Source organism: Pelophylax lessonae, assembly GCF_965119305.1.
Source record: "Pelophylax lessonae genome assembly, chromosome: 2".
Taxonomy (NCBI): domain Eukaryota; kingdom Metazoa; phylum Chordata; class Amphibia; order Anura; family Ranidae; genus Pelophylax; species Pelophylax lessonae.
Window position 1 is genome coordinate 513,865,736 of NC_138769.1, and position 19,487 is coordinate 513,885,222.

The 19,487-nt window shown below is 39.3% G+C and overlaps 1 protein-coding gene across 1 annotated transcript in view; it reads left to right on the forward strand.

Moving 5' to 3' along the window:
* The window catches only part of KLF12 (KLF transcription factor 12), a gene marked incomplete at its 5' end in the record, with an annotated part of 283,835 nt that extends 264,946 nt beyond the window's left edge, over positions 1-18,889 (forward strand). Inside the window, 1 exon segment of the mRNA XM_082244678.1 lies at positions 17,453-18,889. Within this exon segment, the coding sequence (XP_082100804.1) occupies positions 17,453-17,634 (182 nt within the window). The 3' untranslated portion in view covers positions 17,635-18,889.
* Positions 18,890-19,487: the final 598 nt, after the last annotated feature.

The window sequence follows — 19,487 nt, forward strand, 5'->3', positions numbered from 1 at the left end:
GAAAATACTAAAACTAGCAGACAGGACAACAATAGACATAAATAGGATAGAAATGAATTATAAATGGCTATCAAGATGGTTTATAACACCTACCAAAGCACATAAATGCCAACCAGAAAAATCATCGCTTTGTTGGAGAGGTTGTGGGCTAACTGGAACAATGGCACATATATGGTGGGAATGTCCAAAAATACAAGAATTATGAGATTACATTATACAACAGATTCAGGGGATAACAGGAGTAGAAATGTTTAAAAATCCTGAAAAGTATTTATTCCACAATACTAACTTGACAATCAAGCAATAGAAAAAGACAGTGATACCACATTTAATAAATGCAGCAAAGTCCCTAATTCCAAAATGCTGGCAAGTTCCAGGGAGACCATCACTGAGAGACTGGGTTAAAAAGGTATAAACTATTTATAATATGGAAGAACTGTATTATTATGGGAAAAATAAAAATAAAAACGTATGAACATCTGGAGAGGTTGGATAGAATTTAAAAGCACAGGGAAATAGGAATTAAGGTGAGCTAGAAATAGAATAGAGGGAAGGAATAGAGGATAATGGAATTTATAGGAATTTAAGATGTAAGTGGAACAGGGGAAATGGGAGAGGAGGGAGGGGAATTAAAATTGTATTTAAGAATGTCTTCTTTTTCCTGAAGTAATTGTATATGTATATTGTGTATAATGGAAAACGAATAAAATATATATAAAAAAAAGTAAAAAAATAAAAGCAACATGGGGGGGGGGGGTGCTGCATGTGCATTAGTGGAGGTTTCGCCTCCCTCTTGTTCTGAGAACGCAGGCTGGAGGGTCGTGGCGTGGCCTGCATCTGGCAGAAATCCGCCCACACTATGTTGTTGCCGGAAGCAATGGAGATTTGATTTTAAATATATATATATATATATATATATATATATATATATATATATATATATATATATACTGTGGAAAACCTATTTTTCATTCTTATGTGGGTTCTATTGATAAAATAAAAATAACGGAAGGCTAACTAGAAATGGTGTTAAAAACGTTGCCTCCCCTACTTACTACCTCTGCTGCATAGCCTTGATAAAAGAGAGCAGTGGAAATAACTTTTTTTAATCTGCTCTGCTGCTTTTACCTGATACAGAAGCTTTGGCTCCCCTGTGTCAGTGAGCTGCTGCAGAGGAGGGAAGGGAGCAGTGATAACGGATAGGCAACGGGAACCAGCAGGTAATGTCTCGGCTCCAGAGGTTCAGGGCTGTAATTGAGTTCTTCCTGACATAGGGGATCTGATTCTTATCAATTAAGTGACTGCAGCGGAGTAGATAAAAAAATATATTTTGGCTGGTCTTTTTTTGTAAAAAAAAAAAGACCAGCATGTGCATTAGTGGAGGTTTCGCCTCCCTCTTGTTCTGAGAACGCAGGCTGGAGGGTCGTGGCGTGGCCTGCATCTGGCAGAAATCCGCCCACACTATGTTGTTGCCGGAAGCAATGGAGATTTGATTTTAAATATATATATATATATATATATATATATATATATATATATATATATATATATATATACTGTGGAAAACCTATTTTTCATTCTTATGTGGGTTCTATTGATAAAATAAAAATAACGGAAGGCTAACTAGAAATGGTGTTAAAAACGTTGCCTCCCCTACTTACTACCTCTGCTGCATAGCCTTGATAAAAGAGAGCAGTGGAAATAACTTTTTTTAATCTGCTCTGCTGCTTTTACCTGATACAGAAGCTTTGGCTCCCCTGTGTCAGTGAGCTGCTGCAGAGGAGGGAAGGGAGCAGTGATAACGGATAGGCAACGGGAACCAGCAGGTAATGTCTCGGCTCCAGAGGTTCAGGGCTGTAATTGAGTTCTTCCTGACATAGGGGATCTGATTCTTATCAATTAAGTGACTGCAGCGGAGTAGATAAAAAAATATATTTTGGCTGGTCTTTTTTTGTAAAGGCTATACAGAAAATGTAGGAGATGGGGTAGGTAAAATTTTAGCAAAACTTTATAGCTAGCCTTTACTTCCATTTTAATGTTATATTACACCCACATACAAAAGAAGATGGGACGTCTGTGCACACAGTTGACCTAACTGAAATCTATTATTACACAATGTAACCAATCATCATTCGTGTTTGATTCTTTGGGAAAATATACATTGATTGGTCACTATGGGCAGCAACGCCCATTTTACTTTGTTTATGAATAGAGTTAGACAGCCTGACTATTGATTTATTTACTATATAAGGTCCTGCATTACATTAAATCATATATGTGTGTTCATTAGAAAACTGCACTTTCACAGTGTGACAGTACTCACAGTCACTGGGAGTGAAAGGCAGATACTTAACGGTTTGGATTGCTTCAAATGGGGTCTGTGTTTACCTATGGTAATGTGTATTGATCTTCAATGTCAGAGACAGGCTCTCCCTATTGTTTGTGTATTGAGGTGAGACGTGTATTCATGGTGGTTCTTCCCCATCCGGGGGCATCGATCTGCGGCCCTATGAGGAACACAAGGAGGACGCGCTGCATGTTTATCTATGTCGGAGGGTGTGCTCTGGACTAAGCCTTTCAGCCTATGTTATGTTATGTTTGGTACTGGTTATTAGCTGATTGTGTCGTTCACCCTGACAATCAATATTTCCTTATCGGTTGCAGCAGTGTGTTCTCATGAGTTGCCTCAGCAGGTCGTCCCTCGTGATTACTATATTTTGTGCTACTTCTTGGCTACTTCCTTGGCGCCCTATTGTTGGCTCCAGTGATATCCCACCTATACAGGGAACGTGTATCCTAACAGCTCCGGAAGAAGCTTGAACATCAGGAGAAACATGTAGAGCATCTGGCTACATGAACCTGTTCCTATGTGCAAGTTGTACTCATATTGTTGAGGACGCTCTGCGTTGCCCCGGATCGTGGGTTGCCCCCCGATCATAGCGTATAGCGTCCTTACCTATCAATTTGTGATTGTTATTGTATTCTTGCCAACTCTAGTTACCCTGTATGCCCTATCGGCAAGGTTTACTTTATTATGCCACGTGTATCTCGACTTACTATTACCGACCCCTAGGGGGTGGTTGAAGAATCTTTTCTGGTTTTATGTTAATCAACAATAAAGTGTTTTTCTTTTTATGTATGGTGCCTTGAAAGTCCATTTTTCCTTTTGTTCCTCCAATTTCAAGATTTTTAGGATGTGGCACATGATTTTGTACCTCGCTACGCCCCTGTTTTTGCTGCATCAGGGTTGGCGTACTAGTCTTGTCCAATGAGACGTGTATTCTGTTAAGCCTGTCTGTTCCATTGTTAAATGTTAATGAACTTACATATTGTTCTGTCCAGATGGCTAGATAATTAGTTCAGGTTAATTATATTTCTGTATACAATTTCATCTGCATATGATAATGTAATCAGGCAACCCCTGACCTGTGTGTGGTAATCTAATCAGGAGGGGGATGTGCTCATATGTGTATAAATTGAGTGTGGAACTGTTCAATAAAGGAGATGATTCCAGTACAAGCTTTGTATGGGGGCGGTTGCAAAATCTGATATCTATGTTCACGACTGGGAGGAAGCCGTATACTGACGGAAGTCCACAAGTATAGTGTGTATTGCGGTTCCATTACACACAGTTTTTACTGTACATAAAAAATTGTAAATAACATACATAAATGGTGTTTGCAAGGTGCGGTGACCAATAGCAGCAATCAAATATATTATGTTAAATTAAATCTGTTAGGTTGCTTGAGTTAATGCACCTTGGATATGTTAATTGTTACATCACGGATAGCAAGAAATTGTGCTGCAAGTTTGCAAATGAATTGCTAAGCTATTGCAAGACTTGCCAGGCTGCTTTTGTTTGGTGTACAATTGCAGCAAGTCCGCATTGCATGATTCTAGGTGAACTTTCTTTGCAAACATTCTGCAAGTCTGTTGCAAGTTCTGGTTCAGTGATGTTGTGCAATAATCATCCCACCACAGGGGTCACTGTGGCTGAATTTTCATGCTGTAGACTTGCAGAGCTCTTGATGTAGATTCACCACTGCAACTTTGCTTTTGCCAAACAAATTTGCTACAAATTGGAAAAGTGTCAACTAGAACTTGTGCTTCAAGTGCTCTGCAGGTGTACAAATTGCCAGTGAAAATATGCATCAAGTTAGCAGACTTACAATTCAACACTGCCACAAATTTGTGGGAAGTTATCCTTGCTATCTGGGATGGCTTTATAGTCATACTTATTAAGGGTTTGTGCTTTATATCTTGAGCTTTTTCACTGTGAGGGTGGGGCTTATTCCATATTTGGACATAGTTGTCTTAAAATGTTGTAAATTTTGGTTAAACCTTGTTGCCATTTAGATACATTGTAATGAATTTACTGAAGAAGTAGCGCATGTTCACGATCAAAGTGAATTTTCGCTTCCCCTAAGCTAGTCATACATGCATAGGACTGAACAAGATAAATCAAATAGATTTCTCCATCTATCCTTTACTGTGTGCATGGGGGAATATCCACTGTCGGCCCTTGTATTGAAGCAGTTGCAATGCCCGTGGCTGCTTAAATACCCGAACAGTGATTGCATCTGATTGGATGCAGCTGTCACTGTTTGGCTGACAATTTTCCACCCAGCTCCTTTAATTTCTTATTTGAATTTTGTTGAGTCAGGTGGTGCCGACATGGCCACCCACAGCTTCAATTTAAATTGAATCAACAGGAGTTTGCCAAAATTTGAGAAGTGTATGGCCAGACAGGGCCTGGACAAGGCATGGGCAGAAGGGGCACCTGCCCAGGGCAGAGCTTCTCTGTCTTGAGGCAGAGCGCACATGGAGCTGCAACAGATCCCTTCTCCCTCTTCTTCTACAGTAGCCAAAGGCAAATGCAGGAAAGTACAGTGTTCAATCTCCTTACATGTTAGCAGAATGTTCACTTCACACTAGAGCTTTGCGTTATTTACTGTCTGCATCACTCTATGCATTTTGCATCGGCACCTGCATCTCCTTTCCCTGCTGTCACGGGCTGCCCAATCGCTGTTATCTCTGCTTGTTGAATGTATTTCTAGCTGCCAGACTGCCAGGACCTGTCAGCATAGTCTGTTTGTCAGGTTATACTCTCATCCCAGTAGGACATAAGACTGAGCCTGGGTAGGCAGTGAACCTCCCATTATCATGTGAGGAGATATAACACTTTACTTCCCTGCATCTGTTTGTTTGGCTTCTCTTAGGGCTCCTTCACATTTGTGGAAGTGACTGTTGCTCCAATGAAAATATCCATGCTTGAATTGATTGCTTTTGCTTTTTAGAGCTGTTTAGGAGAGATGAGGGGGCAATATGTTGCCTCCTCACCACCCAATTTAACCCAAGAATTGCCATACAGCAGCCCCAATGACATACAGCAGCCCCAATGAACTACATTATTCTGTTTGGCCGCAGCACCACCCACTGAAAGCAACATACTGTTTAAGCACAGCATCATGGACACAGCATGTGTACAGCTGGTATGTATGTTTATTGTTCAGGCAGGCAGTTGGAGGGGAGGGGGGGTGTTAAAGCCATGGCTCAACTGCCCAGTCTTCCTATCCAATGTGTAAATAAACCCTAATGATCCCTTCACATGGAATAGAGGCCAATTCAATCAGCAAGGGATCCATGGACATAACCCTTGCTGAATCAAAGATGAATTGGTGGGATGCCAGTTTTTTTTACATCTGTGTCATTCAGTTTTGCAGCAGATACAGGTGGACCTGTTAGAGCTCAATAGGCAGCCAGATGTGAAAAGACACTGGTGTTTACATCAGGTTACCTCCGATATGTCACTTTTATGTAGAGGACGCAGTCTTTTTTCCATTTTTTTTTTTTTTTTAGTCCTGGATGGATTCAGAGATAGGGGGTTGTAAATGGACACAAGTCCTATTACATCAGCCTTGTCCATAGGGATGCGAGGGAAAACTTAGTAGATCTTATCGGAATGCCCATCTGAAAGGAACCTTAATCTTGTTCAAGCAGTAGGTTGAAGAAAAAACAAATCAACCGATTAACCCATCCACACATTTGATGTGGATAGAGGAATCCTCCCGTTGTGTTATTGTATTCTGACAATTAGTCCCGTATTTGTGCACGTTTGTGCATGTTAGACCTTTCACTTTGCTGCAGTGTACCACAAATATTGGTACTATTGAATTGCATGCCACAAACATTTTTGTGCATGCAGATTGGCCCTGCCCTCCTATCCATCCAACAGGCAGCAGGTGGGGTACTGGATGACCTTGTCCCGGCACTGGTCATCAGCTTAAGGAATGAGGAGCAACAAAGTAGAAATTTTGAAAAGAATATCCAATCAAATGCAAGGAGATTTAAAAAAAACAGGATCTTTGCTTGCATCTCATTCACTAAGCTAAGTGAAAATTCTCTTTACAAAACGAAAATTGGCTTAGTTTACATTGAGTAGTCTTGCAAATTGAATTTGTTAATTTGTTACACCTCAATGAGCAGGATAAGTGTACAATGTAAAATAAAAATTCACTTTGAAAGTGAACGTGTACCTAATGTGACTTGAAGAATAATGTACAATTAAAGGCTGCAAGTTGACTTGAACAATATGTGTGAGCCATAAATTCTCTTTAGTCTTATCTAGGCCAAATTATGAATTAAATATGTTAATTTTGCCTTTAGTAGCAGGTCTTCTGTGTTGCCCACAATATCAGTTTAGGCTTCATGTGCAATTTTTATAATACAGGCATAAAATAAAGCTAACATTTTACTCCGCTACAGAGAAATGAAGAGTAGTATGTACAGATTGGCATTACTTTGCCACCAAACCGAACTCTGCATTTGCCATTGTGATTTGTTACAGTGGGTTACAGCACATTTTTACATCATCCTTGCATAAGCATAAGCATGTCTGGAGTGCCAGGCATCTTATGGCTTACGTGCTAAGCTAGGCATAATAGGGAAGCATCTACATTACAGAATGATGTTTCATAAAGAAAAAAGAAGATTGACCTGTTATAGACTTTAAACTTCCAACATGTATTAATAATTAACACAAACATGAATACATTATGTACTCAATATACAAATGCATAGTCAAGAGTCACATACCATTATATGATTATCTGTGCCCTTTTCATTATTCAGATATTTCAGTTTACTAAAAATAGAGTGATATCTATGTCAAACTCTAATACAAAGTGTAAATCATAAGTCAATTTAAAAAAAACTCACATTCTTTACTGCTTAAAAGAAAGTAAATGTCAAATATTCTATATTGGAAAAGTTATACATTTTACTTTTCTTATATTTAGCGTAAACAGTGAACACTCTGTTTAACAGGAGACCATTTGATTAAAAAGCTTTGCATTTTTTATGCTCAGTGTGATTAAATACCCCACAGTTCAGGGCCCCAGTGGAGCTGCACCTACAACAAGTCTTCTAATTCCATCGCTAGTTCAGAGAATTGCATTTCCCCCTTCTGTTTTGTATAAAGGGAAAATCTTGATCTCAGCAAAGCTAATTGAAAGCCAATGTTGTTGAGACAGTGTCTGTGAGTCAAATACATAGATTTTAGTGTCGGTCAGAATTATACTAGGCCAATCTGTAGGGAATAATACCCAATTCTCAACAGATTTTTTGGATATAGAGCGCTGGACTTGGGGTTTTTTTTTTTTTGTGCTTTAATTGTGCTTTACAGGGCAAATACACAGGTTCACTTTAAAGGATAACTTTACTTCTAGTACAGTTATTCTTTAAATGCTCCCCACCCCAGTAGTCCCCTCAAGTGGTATACTTATCTGTCCCAACTCCTTAATACCACACATCTACTGCTCCAGATGTCTCTCAGTCTGAGTTTTCTTTTTCCACCCATGACTCATTGCTATGGAAAGGCTAATATGCACCCCAATGGTGTACAGGCTTTCCATAGTTATTAACAGGAGGATGCATTACCAAAATGTGAACAGGCCCATACTAAGTTGCTATAAGTAGTTGGAGTGCATTTAAAGGATAACTGTATGAAATGTACAACTAGGCTTTAGGGTCTATATCATGGGCGTCCAACCTTTTGGCTTCTCTGGGACACAATGAGTGTGGAGAAATTTTCTCGGGCCGCATATAAAATATATACTATAGTTAAGGTATATAAGTAATAAAATGCCGCCGCCCCCTTCCCGCGCCGCCGCGCCCCCGCACTAATTTAACACAACTAGAGGATGATCAAATGAAATGGAATCAGTATACAGAGGTTTACTTCTTCTGAGAGATAATAAAGGAACACTCTAACCACCATGACCACTTCAGTGACTTGAAGTGATCATGGTGGTAGTAATCAGAAACACTGCACATGCTCGCCCCCTCCCCTCCGAGGCAGCCTCTGCCTACAGTTGGAAGCTGCTGTGGCCGTGCCCCCGACCCGACTTCTTTCCTCCCCAGCAAAAAAAAAATTGTCAGGGGGCAGTGGGCCGCATTGCCTGCGGTTCTGGGCCGCATGCGGCCCTCGGGCCGCAGGTTGGACATGCCTGGTCTATATCATAGCAGTGTAGTGAATTGTGGTGAATTTAATGCATGCATGTTAACACGCATTATGATGTGCATTAAGGTGGTTTGCATTAGGGCAGCCCAATCATTTTCTAACATACCAGAATGCACTAAAAATCCCTCCTGAAACATTTTCTCTACAAGGCATGCAGTACTGATTGGCCCAATGCTGTCACATGGGGATGTAAGCAGGTTCTAGGTAAATCTCTTTGCTCCTGGTAGTGAATGGAACCAAGGAAAGGTAAGTATACCATGCTGTAGGGGCTGGCTTTAAAATAGATATGTTGCTTTGCCCAACCATGTACAAAGCAAAGCTTCACTTTAATTCTGTCTTGTACATTTAACATTATTGGTTGGTTGTTATTATCAGCTAATACTTTTGTCCATTTGAAAGCATTGTGAAGGCTCTTCCCAACTGTTTTGGCAAAGTGCCTGGAATGTAGCTATATTAAGGTGACAAAACGATGCACTGGTGGTGTATTGCAGGTGATCTGTACTCATTTTAAGCTGCACAGGTATTATCCATATGAATTAAAAGAAACGGCACATACATAAATACACTGCTCAAAAAAATTAAAGGATAAGTCTACCCTAAAACTAAAATCCCTGCATCTATAGATCCCCATGATCTAAGAGTAACCTATCTAGCTCTGTATAGAAGAAATCCGTATATATACCTTTTTTGAAGGCGATCTGACTTAATCTCAAGCGGTGGAAGCTGTGCAGAGGACACGGCCGACAAAAGCTGTGAAATAATGGGATGTGCCGTCACCCATAGACTTACTATGTCGGCTGTTTCTTCTGCACCCGCCTCCACAGCAAAGCCGCGGCTCACAGCTCAGTGCAGGATCAGGTCAAATCGGCTTAAAAAATAGTAAGTATACTGATTTCTTCTTTACAGGGCTAGATAGGTTAGTGTTAGATCGTGGAGATCTATAGATGCAGAGATTTTAGTGTTAGGGGGAGGACTTATCCTTTAAAATAACACTTTGAAAACACATCAGATCTCAATGGAGAAAATATCATGCTGGATATCTCTACTGATATGGACTGGGTAATGTGTTAGAAATGAAAAAATGCCACATTGTTTCATGGAAATTAAAATTATCAACCTACAGAAGGCTGAATTCAAAGACACCCCCAAAATCAAAGTGAAAAAATGATGCAGCAGGCTAAATCATTTTGCTGAAATTTCATCGTAGCAACTCAAAATGGTACTTAGTAGTTTTTATGGCCCCGATGTGCTTGTATGCATGCTTGACAACATTGGGGCATGCTCCTAATGAGAAGACGGATTGTATCCTGGGGTATTTCCTCCCAGATCTGGACCAGAGCATCATTGAGCTCCTGAACAGAATGAGGTGCAACCTGTCGCCGTCGGATGGAACTAAACATAATGTCCCAGAGGTGTTCTATTCGATTTAGGTCAGGCAAGCATGGGGGCCATTCAATTGTATCAGTTCCTTCATCCTCCAAGAACTGTCTGCATATTTTCGCTACATGAGGCCGGGAAAGTGTTGTGCACCAGGAGGAACCCAGGACCTACTGCACCAGCGTAGGGTCTGACAATTGGTCCAATAATTTCATTCAGATACCTAATGGCAGTCAGGGTACCATTGTCTAGCCTGTAGAGGTCTGTGCTTTCCTCCATTGATATGCCTCCCCAGACCATCACTGGCCCACCACCAAACCGGTCATGCTGAATGATGTTACAGGCAGCATAATGTTCTCCACTGCTTCTCCAGACCCTTCCACGTCATTCACATGTGCTCAGGGTGAACCTGTTCTCCTCTGTGAAAAGTACAGGGTGCCATTGACGGACCTGCCAATTCTGGTGTTTAATGGCAAATTCCAATCGAGCTCCACAGTGCCGGGCGGTGAGCACAGGGCCCACAAAAGGATGTCAGGCCCTCTGGCCTCCCTCATGAAGTCTTTTTCTGATTATTTGGTCAGAGACATTCACACCAGGGGCCTGCTGGAGGTCATTTTGTAAAGCTTTGGCAGTGCTCATCCTATTCCTCCTTGCACAAAGGAGCAGATACTGGTCCTGCTGATGGATAAAGTACCTTTTACAGCCCTGTCCGTCTCTCCTAGAATAACTGCCTGTCTCCTGGAATCTCCTCCATACTCTTGAGACTGTGCTGGGAGACACAGCAAACCTTCTGGCAATTGCATGTATTGATGTGCCATCCTGGAGGAGTTGGACTGCCTGTACAACCTCTATAGGGTCCAGGTATCCTTTCATGCTACTAGTAGTGACACTGACCCTAGCCAAATGCAAAACTAGTGAAAAACAGTCAGAAAAGCTGAGGAGGGAAAGAAAATATCAGTGGCCCCCACCTGTAAAACCAATATTGTTTTGGAAGTTGTCTCATTGTTGTCCATCTAGTGAACCCGTTGTTAATTTCATTAACACCAGGGCAGCTGAAACTGATTACCAACCCCCTCTGCTACTTAACTGACCAGATCAATATCCCAGGAGTTTAATTGACTTTATGCTATACTCTGATTAAAAAGTGTTCCTTTAATATTTTTGATCAGTGTGTATATATATATATATATATATATATATATGTGTGTGTGTGTGTTAAAGTTGAACTAAAGGTAGAATAGTGCAGGGTTGGAACCCTTGTCAGTTTTTTTTTTTTTATTGCTCTCGGTGTTAGGGAGATTAACTCTCTCTAATTGTCCTGATCACCAGTGCTTATGGGAATGAACATGAGGGTAAAATTTTCAGCTGCCATCAGAACAAGAATAGAGCAAAAATATTCCATTGGGAATAGTTGTTTCTGTACGATCTAGGAGGGGATTTCTCTCACATTGTAAAGCTATCCTGCCATTTCCTGTTGAGTCTACAGGACAGGAAGTAATTAGAACTCTCCCTAATGAAACTCAAACGACAAAAAAAATACTGACAGACATTTTAACCTCTCCTTATCTATGATATCCAAAATAAAAGAAAACGCTTTAGCTTTAGATATGCTTTAAAGCTAAAGGCACACAAGAAATAATGTCACCGGATGGAGGACCTTCTTGTCTGTGAATAGTCTATAAATTGTAATGAGGGATAGTTTATTGCTGTTTTATTCTGTGTAGAAAACATAGGCCATGGCATAGGATATCAGGGCGCCCAGAGGCAGAAGAAAGCAAATCCTCTATATAACAAAAGATTCCAGAATGCCACCCTACGTGCCAGGGCAGGCGGACAAGGTTGTTAATCTCCCTGCTCACTTTTTTGCATATTTGTTGGTTAAAAACGCAAATTGCTCATTTAAAAAAGTCTTCTTTTTTCTTTTTCCTTTTAATTTCTTTAGTTGAATAATAATAATAATATGATAGTTTTTTGACCTACGGGTATTCCTGTACATTTTTTATGATTGCATGTTTTAGGCATAGACCCAAAAAGTAATTAACAATGTGTTTATGCTCTGTAGCTATGAGACTCCCTGCCCGAGAGTCAAATCTTTGTGTGTGACTAGGTTTTGCTATTTAGAACATCATTAAACTGTGCCAATCATTTCAGATGTGGGAGATCTGTAAAGCTACTTCATGTTAAAAATATTATCTTTTTCTATTGTGGCAAGCTTGGATTATCCTGGGTATCTGCAGATCTCTTTTTGTTATGTGTGTCTAACAACTGGTGCCAGACTCAGGTTAACTGTAGTATTTGTATTGGTCGATAGATATTTTAGAGTTATTTTTAAAAGGCTTGTACACTTCCGTGCTGAGACAGGTCTAAAGGAACAGCCTGTGTTTGCCCTGCTTTTATTACACAGTAACCACACATATGTTAAACAAAGCTAAAGTGTTTAATGCAACCGAAACCAAACTTTTATTGTACAACAAGACAGTGGCTTTGTGTAGAGTTTTGGTTACCTTTTTTGTCTTTGATGGATTACTTTAAAAGAGTATTTCAGATGATATAAGGGATAGGGAACTTAGCTTATTCTTTATGATTGCTGTGAGAGCAGCTTTGTCATTCATGTATGTAAAACAAGTGGTATATATTAAAGAAATCTAATTATGTGAGTACACTATGAGCTGAACATTCATTTGTTTTATGCCTAGGGGTCAGGGAGCTACAACATATTTATACCAACTATAAGCTTTCCAAAATTCTTACCATTTATTATCCATTTTCTTGTGATGGAGGGACAGGTATTATGAAGGACAATGTCAGATTTAAAAGCTTTCCAAGAGATTCAGTAATAATCTGCAAACCTGAGTCATTGAATACACAGATTAAAGGGAGGTACTATGGATTTTACATATTATTTTTCTATATTCTTCATGGTTTTTTTTTATTTAGGTAAATATAAACATTTGCATAAAAATATAATACAGTCTTCTACCCAGCCAACAGATGGCGCTATAGGCTATTGTCACATATTCAGCTATTTCAGATTTTAGCTTGTTTACAGAGTGATTTATCAACCATAAAAATCAATCAGCATCTGCTGTTCGGTTGCTTTAGCTAACTTACAGTGCTCTGGGATGTTTTTCTGATTTGTAAAACAATGGAGGTTGATTTACTAAAACTGGAGAGTACAAAGACTGGTTCAGCTCTGCATAAAATAGTCAATTCCCAGCCATCGGCTACCACAACTGCACCAGATTTTGCACTCTCTAGTTTTAGTAAACTAACCTCAATGTGTAAGATGTGTGTGTATACATTTCATTTATAATATACGTATATAAAGTTTAATAACTTTACAAAAAAAAAAAAATGAATGTACACTGTATAGCCGATGCTCTGAAAACTATAATGGGCTATGTTATGTGGTCTTTTTTTTAGCAAGAATCCTACTTTGGGGGGGATTAAAACTAGTGATGGAGCTTAGCGTGGGTGGTAAAGTTAAAGGTGAACTTATGGATAAGCAAGTATTGTCTAAATACAAGAGGAATATGTATTATTACTTGAATCTTACCCAAACCCATAGCTCTGCGTCAGATTTGCTCCTGTCAATCTACAAGGATGACCCAGGTGCTGGCTGCCACAGCCTGTCTCCACTCGCAGTAAAAAAAAACATGTATGCCGCATTCCAAAACTTAGCTCTTCTTTCTGTTTAATTCATCAAGAGATAAAAGCTGCATACATAAAGGTCTCCATCCAAAACCACTTTCCTTCACGCATTTCACCATTATTGGCTTGCTGTCCTTGTGAGCAAGTAAATAGTGGTGAAACACATTGAGGAAGGTGCTTTTGGGTGGAGACATTTATGTATGCAGTTTTTATCTCTTGATAAAATAAATAAAAAGGAGCTAAGTTTTGGAGTGCGGAATACATTTACTTTTTACTTGAACCTTGGTGTGCCTTGTATAGTACTTTCAGATCTGTGCAGTAATTCGGTGTGAAACATTGCCTTTGTGCAGAAGCTGCGTGGAATAAAGACCAGTCATTGCTGCTCCCGGTCATTGTGCTTGGTAACTGGTCTAGTTTCTGCTCCCCTCTTGTAGTTTTCTGCATGCAGCCCTAAGTGGGTGAACCTGCTGGGTCTCTCAACCCCCCCCCCCCCCCCCCCCCGCAGAGCTCCTATCTGCACAGGGTTTATGCAGCCCAATGATGATGTCATCTCTACTTATACATGTTAATATCTGGATTTGAAAAGGCATTTGGTGCACATGAAGTCAATGTATATCTGATACTGAGGAATATTTTAAAGTTACATTGTTTGTGCCTGGAGGTTATCTTTAACTTTCAGCAGCCACTGTGCTCAATTTAAGAGATAGCAGGCACTGTCATTTTAAAGGATCCAAGGAAAATATGTTTACTCTAACAGTGCTTAACCTTTAGAAAAATGTGGTCTACCTAGTTGTCAGGTTTTGCCCAGCCCTGGCTTAAAGAGAAAATATAATGGCTTTTGATCAATTACAGTCTACATTTTTTTTAATTCATACATTTTAAATAATGTTTTTTCACTTTTTTTTACTATTTATTAAAATCTTTGTTTTATAAATATTAATTTAACTCCAGGTGCATTCATAGTAGCAATACAGGAACTGTTTGCCTTCAGTCACATTATCCCTATAGCTCTCTATATTTTGTCTCAATGCCAGAAAAATCAACTTTTATCAGAAAAAAACTATCATATAAGAAATTAATATTTGCGGATAACAGTGATGATGCTTAAATTATATCTGTTTCTGTCATCTCTTTATTGGTATTGAAAAAAAGGTAAGTAGCTCAGAAGTTTTAAACTTACAAGTTTAAGTGACACAAGTATAAGTGGCTGTGTTATTTTATTGCATTTAAGATTGTAAATGCAGAATGCGCTATTTTTTTTTCCAGTAAAATTGCTCCCTTATGCCCTAGCTGAATGACAAATTAATTCACTGAAACCACTTGATCCCACTTGGGATTATCTAAAATAAACAGAAAAAAATGAATCAACCAGATAGCTTCTTTGCTTCATGTCTTAGTGCTATTTTTCTGCAGTTGATGACATTATTTTGTGGTTACATATATACAGTAGATGCACTGAAGGTAATTTGTGCTTTAAACTTTTAAACTAAAAAAATTACAAATACAAGCACTTTAGAAACAGGAGATTTAGTCTGCTGATGGAAGAGGGGAAGGAGAGAAATGTGCCAAGCAGGCATGGTGTAGCACAGTTTATTTAAAATTCAATGTATAAACGATTGCACTCACAAAGTTGTGGGGGTGACAGTGGGCGACCAAAGGTGGAAAAAACCCGGGAAAGTCCAACAGTAGCTGGGGTCTAAATCCGGGAGAGGAGAGGGTTCAAGCTGTCCTGGGGGAGCCTGCAAAGCAAGGAATCCGTCTAGAAAGAGCCGATGTCAGACAGACCAGAAACTGCCGTGGTGTATAGTCCAGAGCTGGGGTGTCCACCCAGGAAGAGTGTCTCTAGCCCATGAGTGTGTGAGAGCTGTCAGCCCAACAATTGTGGTAGCCAATAGGAACGCATTTTGGAAACAAGCCACGCCTCCTTTATCAGCCTTGAATTTTAAATAAACTGTGCTACACCATGCCTGCCGTCTTTCTCTCCTTCCCTTCTTCCATTTCAGAGTGTGGATCTCCAGCTCACAGTGAAAAGGCAGCCTTGCAGGCACTGACAGTCACAGCCAGTTATCGATTCATTGACTTTATATTCCTAACCTCCGGGAATACACCTTCTTTTTGCAAACAAATATATACTGGGAATGCTCTTATAGTTATGGTATTGGCAAAGGGTTAGCGCTGTAGTTGTAGTGTGTTTTTTTTTTCTGTGTAACAAGTCTGCTGATGCCAGCTGGGTACTACTTCTAATATTTGCAACACCACTGGAAAATTTGCTTCATCAATGGATGTCAGGATATTCACTGAAAAGTGTGTAAAAGAAGGAACCACAAGTCCCAACATATAGCAGATGTCCGTACTCTTCACACAATATAGGGAGGAATCACCTGTGGAAAGGAACACACTCAATAGCAGCTTACCAAATCCATATGGCCATCCAAACTAATGGAAAGGCCAAAAAACGGTTGATATATGGTTTTGCAGGAACGCCAGATGTCAGTCCACGAGATCCCAGATAGGGCACACTCAAAGGGTATGCATGGGAGCCAAAAGGGCAAAAAGAAATAACTAGGGCACATAGCGTAATACTGTAAAAATCTACAATCTAAGTTTATTTAAAATAGGTGCACTCACATGAATAGAAAAACATCGGGCATGACAAATATTGTACCGCTGATAATGTGGAAAACGGCAGCGTCTCCGCAGTGTCTCCAACACTCATAGAAACACACAGCTGGCTAGAAGGGGGCGTGGTGACGTCATCTATCTGTGCCCTATCTGGGATCTCGTGGACTGACAGCTGGCATTCCTGCTAAACCATATATCAAGAGTTTTTTGGCCTTTCCATTCGTTTGGATGGCCATATGGATTTGGTAAGCTGCTATTGAGTGTGTTACTTTCCATGGGTGATTTCTCCCTATATTGTGTGAAGAGTACGGACATCTGCTATATGCTGGGACTTGTGGTTCCTTCTTTTACACACTTTTCAGTGAATTCCTTTTCATTTAAGGACTTTCTTGTGGACTTTTCCATGCATTTTTTATTAGTATCATGTACACTGTTCATGATCATATAATTGATGTCACTTTCTAAGGTCAGCGCTACACATTTATTTACATTCTTGTCTGGATTTTTCTATAGGTCTGTGTATGCTCTTTTCTCCTTCTTATCACTAAAATTTCTTTGGGATTGATTTTATCACTGCTACACTTGTATTCATAGCGCAGAATTTTTTTGTCTTTTTAATGTCAGGATATTGCAAGCAAAGTTTTAGGATACAAGCAATAACCCCTCCCCTTTTCCAGACAGGGGCTGTACTGAGGCTCTGTTGGAGAGAGAAAGTCTAAGAGAAAACAGCTTCTGTTGTTTGCTGCCTTAAAAAAACTGGGACACCAATGTCTTTGGTGCATCTCGCAATAAAATAATATGTAAAACATACGTTTAAAAACATATTAAGCTTGAAAAAAATAACATAACATGAACCCAAATCCATTTACTTTAGAGTTTGTCTGTAGATCGGTCATGTGATCTGTTAATATCAAATGGAAATTCTCATCTCTAGTCTCCCAGGCAATTGTGTCTGCTACACCAGCATCTGTAGTCTTATATTTCCACTCTGTAATCGAAGCAACCGAACAACTAGGTAATTGTCACACTTCAATATATTGCTTCTGCTGCTTCTGCTTTTACAACTGTTACTATACTTATTACTATTATTATTGTATCGATTTTGGTAGAGATTAAATACGGACTAGGGAAGCGAAAGTATAAAGTACACTAATAACATAAACAAGTTAAGGTTGGTGTTTGTTTGCTGGATGAATGTGTTGTACATTGTTATGATTATCTTATCTATGACTATTTCAAATGCACATAATACATTTTGCTTTTTTTTTTGTCTTTACAAAGGAGAGAAACCATACATGTGTACCTGGGAAGGATGCACCTGGAAGTTTGCACGCTCTGATGAACTAACACGGCATTACCGCAAACATACAGGAGTGAAGCCATTTAAATGTGCAGACTGTGACCGCAGCTTTTCCCGCTCAGACCACTTAGCATTACACCGTCGGAGGCACATGCTGGTTTGAGTTGACCGTCCATCAAGGCAGTTAGAAAAGCTGGCTCTTTTCTACTACATGTGTTTAGCAGGTCTGAACCCCAACCACAGTGTTAAGCAAGAAATTTACATGAGATCCAAAGTGAAGGAATTCAACGAGAAGCTTCTTAAATCGCTGAAGAATTAAGTTAAAACCTGGGTTATCCAGTCCATGTCCATAACTCAGATCTGAAGACTTTCACATGGAGGATGAAGGCACTTTTTCATTGGCCTCAACCAGAATCATTTTAAGTAGGTCCTATTGTATATCTCTCTCCCACTGGGACTGATTTTTTTGCAGAAGTTGCTTCTAATTTTGCAAAGATAATGTATCATAGATTGTTTTCAAAATCTTGGAAAAAGTTGACTGATTGATTGACCAATTCCAATTTTCTTTTCTGCTGGGAATTTTTTAAAGTAACAGTGAAATAATGAAAATAACCAATTTGTGTACGAGCAACTACAGGTACATATATTTGAAAAACTGACATCACAAACTGTTCATGAACAGAACCTGGGATTCTTGCAATAACCACAGTGGTCATGAAATTGCTTATAATTTCTATCAAGTGGAGCAGATTTACAAATATCATACTCCTTCTTTGAGTATTCTAAATTTTTATTTTCAATTTCTTTGTTGTTTGTGAAATTATATAGGCCGGTATATTAAGTGAAGTACTGTTTGTGTTTGTGAATTGACTTGGCCTTGCCTAAAGCCTTCTTATATTTTCCCCTTTTTGTGGATCACAAATCCAAAACTATTGTATAGGCTCTCAGTATTCTTTTCCCACACCCTTATGTAATACTCTTCAAAGTATTATGTACATACCGGTCAGTAATAGATTTTTGGGCCCCTGCTAAGGGATTATGGGGCAATCAGATAGCACAAACTGGAACGGTTGCACTTCTTGCTGCTAAAGAGCAATAATGACTGTATTATATGGTTTTACTATAGATCAAGTGTTTAAACTGCATTTTTTACCACGTCACAGGAGGCCTTTGTCAAAGTATCCTATATTATATTTCAAAACCCTACAATGTGTCAAGTGTAAAGGCTGCACAAGGTAAAAGATAAGAAAGAACAAAAACATAGTAATAACTTTACAAAATAATGTGAATAATTTTGTTTTGAGAACATACCCTGTTTTCTGAATACAAGCTATATAAAATTCAGCATATCTTAAAATAATTACACATATCTCATGTTTCCCTTTTATGTATAAGGGAACACTCACAGGTTTTATAATGGGAAGCAATGAGTGGTAGATCCTGAAGTTACTGTGCTCTGAGATGGATTTTCTTCCCTTTCCAGCTACCTGAAACAGCAAGGGGCTGAAGCGTAAGGCACAATGCTCCATACATCTGGTCAAGAACTGATTGTAACACTGAGCACACTGATGGCACGGCCTTCTGCTAATTTATAAATAGCTGAAGTACATATATATTTCAGTTATACCTAGATGAGCAACAGTCAGGGCCGTCAGCTTCTCCAAAAGTACAGGTACTGTCTGACTGGACTTATGCAGGAGGCATTTAGGCAGTAGTAGATGGGGAAGTTCCACACAAGTGCAATTTTCCCCAGGCTTAGTAATGAATGGCTAGACTGCTTTGGGAGTAGTTCCTCCATTAAATGTTTTACTGCATTTTAGTTGTTGCTACCAGTATCTGCACTAGTTTTGTTTTGTAAAAAAATCAAGCAATACAGAATTTAAGCACATTAATTGATACATAGACTAGAAATGCTCCCAGTTTTAAAATAAAATGCTTGAAAATGTAACCTATTAAAAAAACTATTTTGTAATAATACCTGATTATCAAAATATGAAGCTCATTGCTTGGCATTAC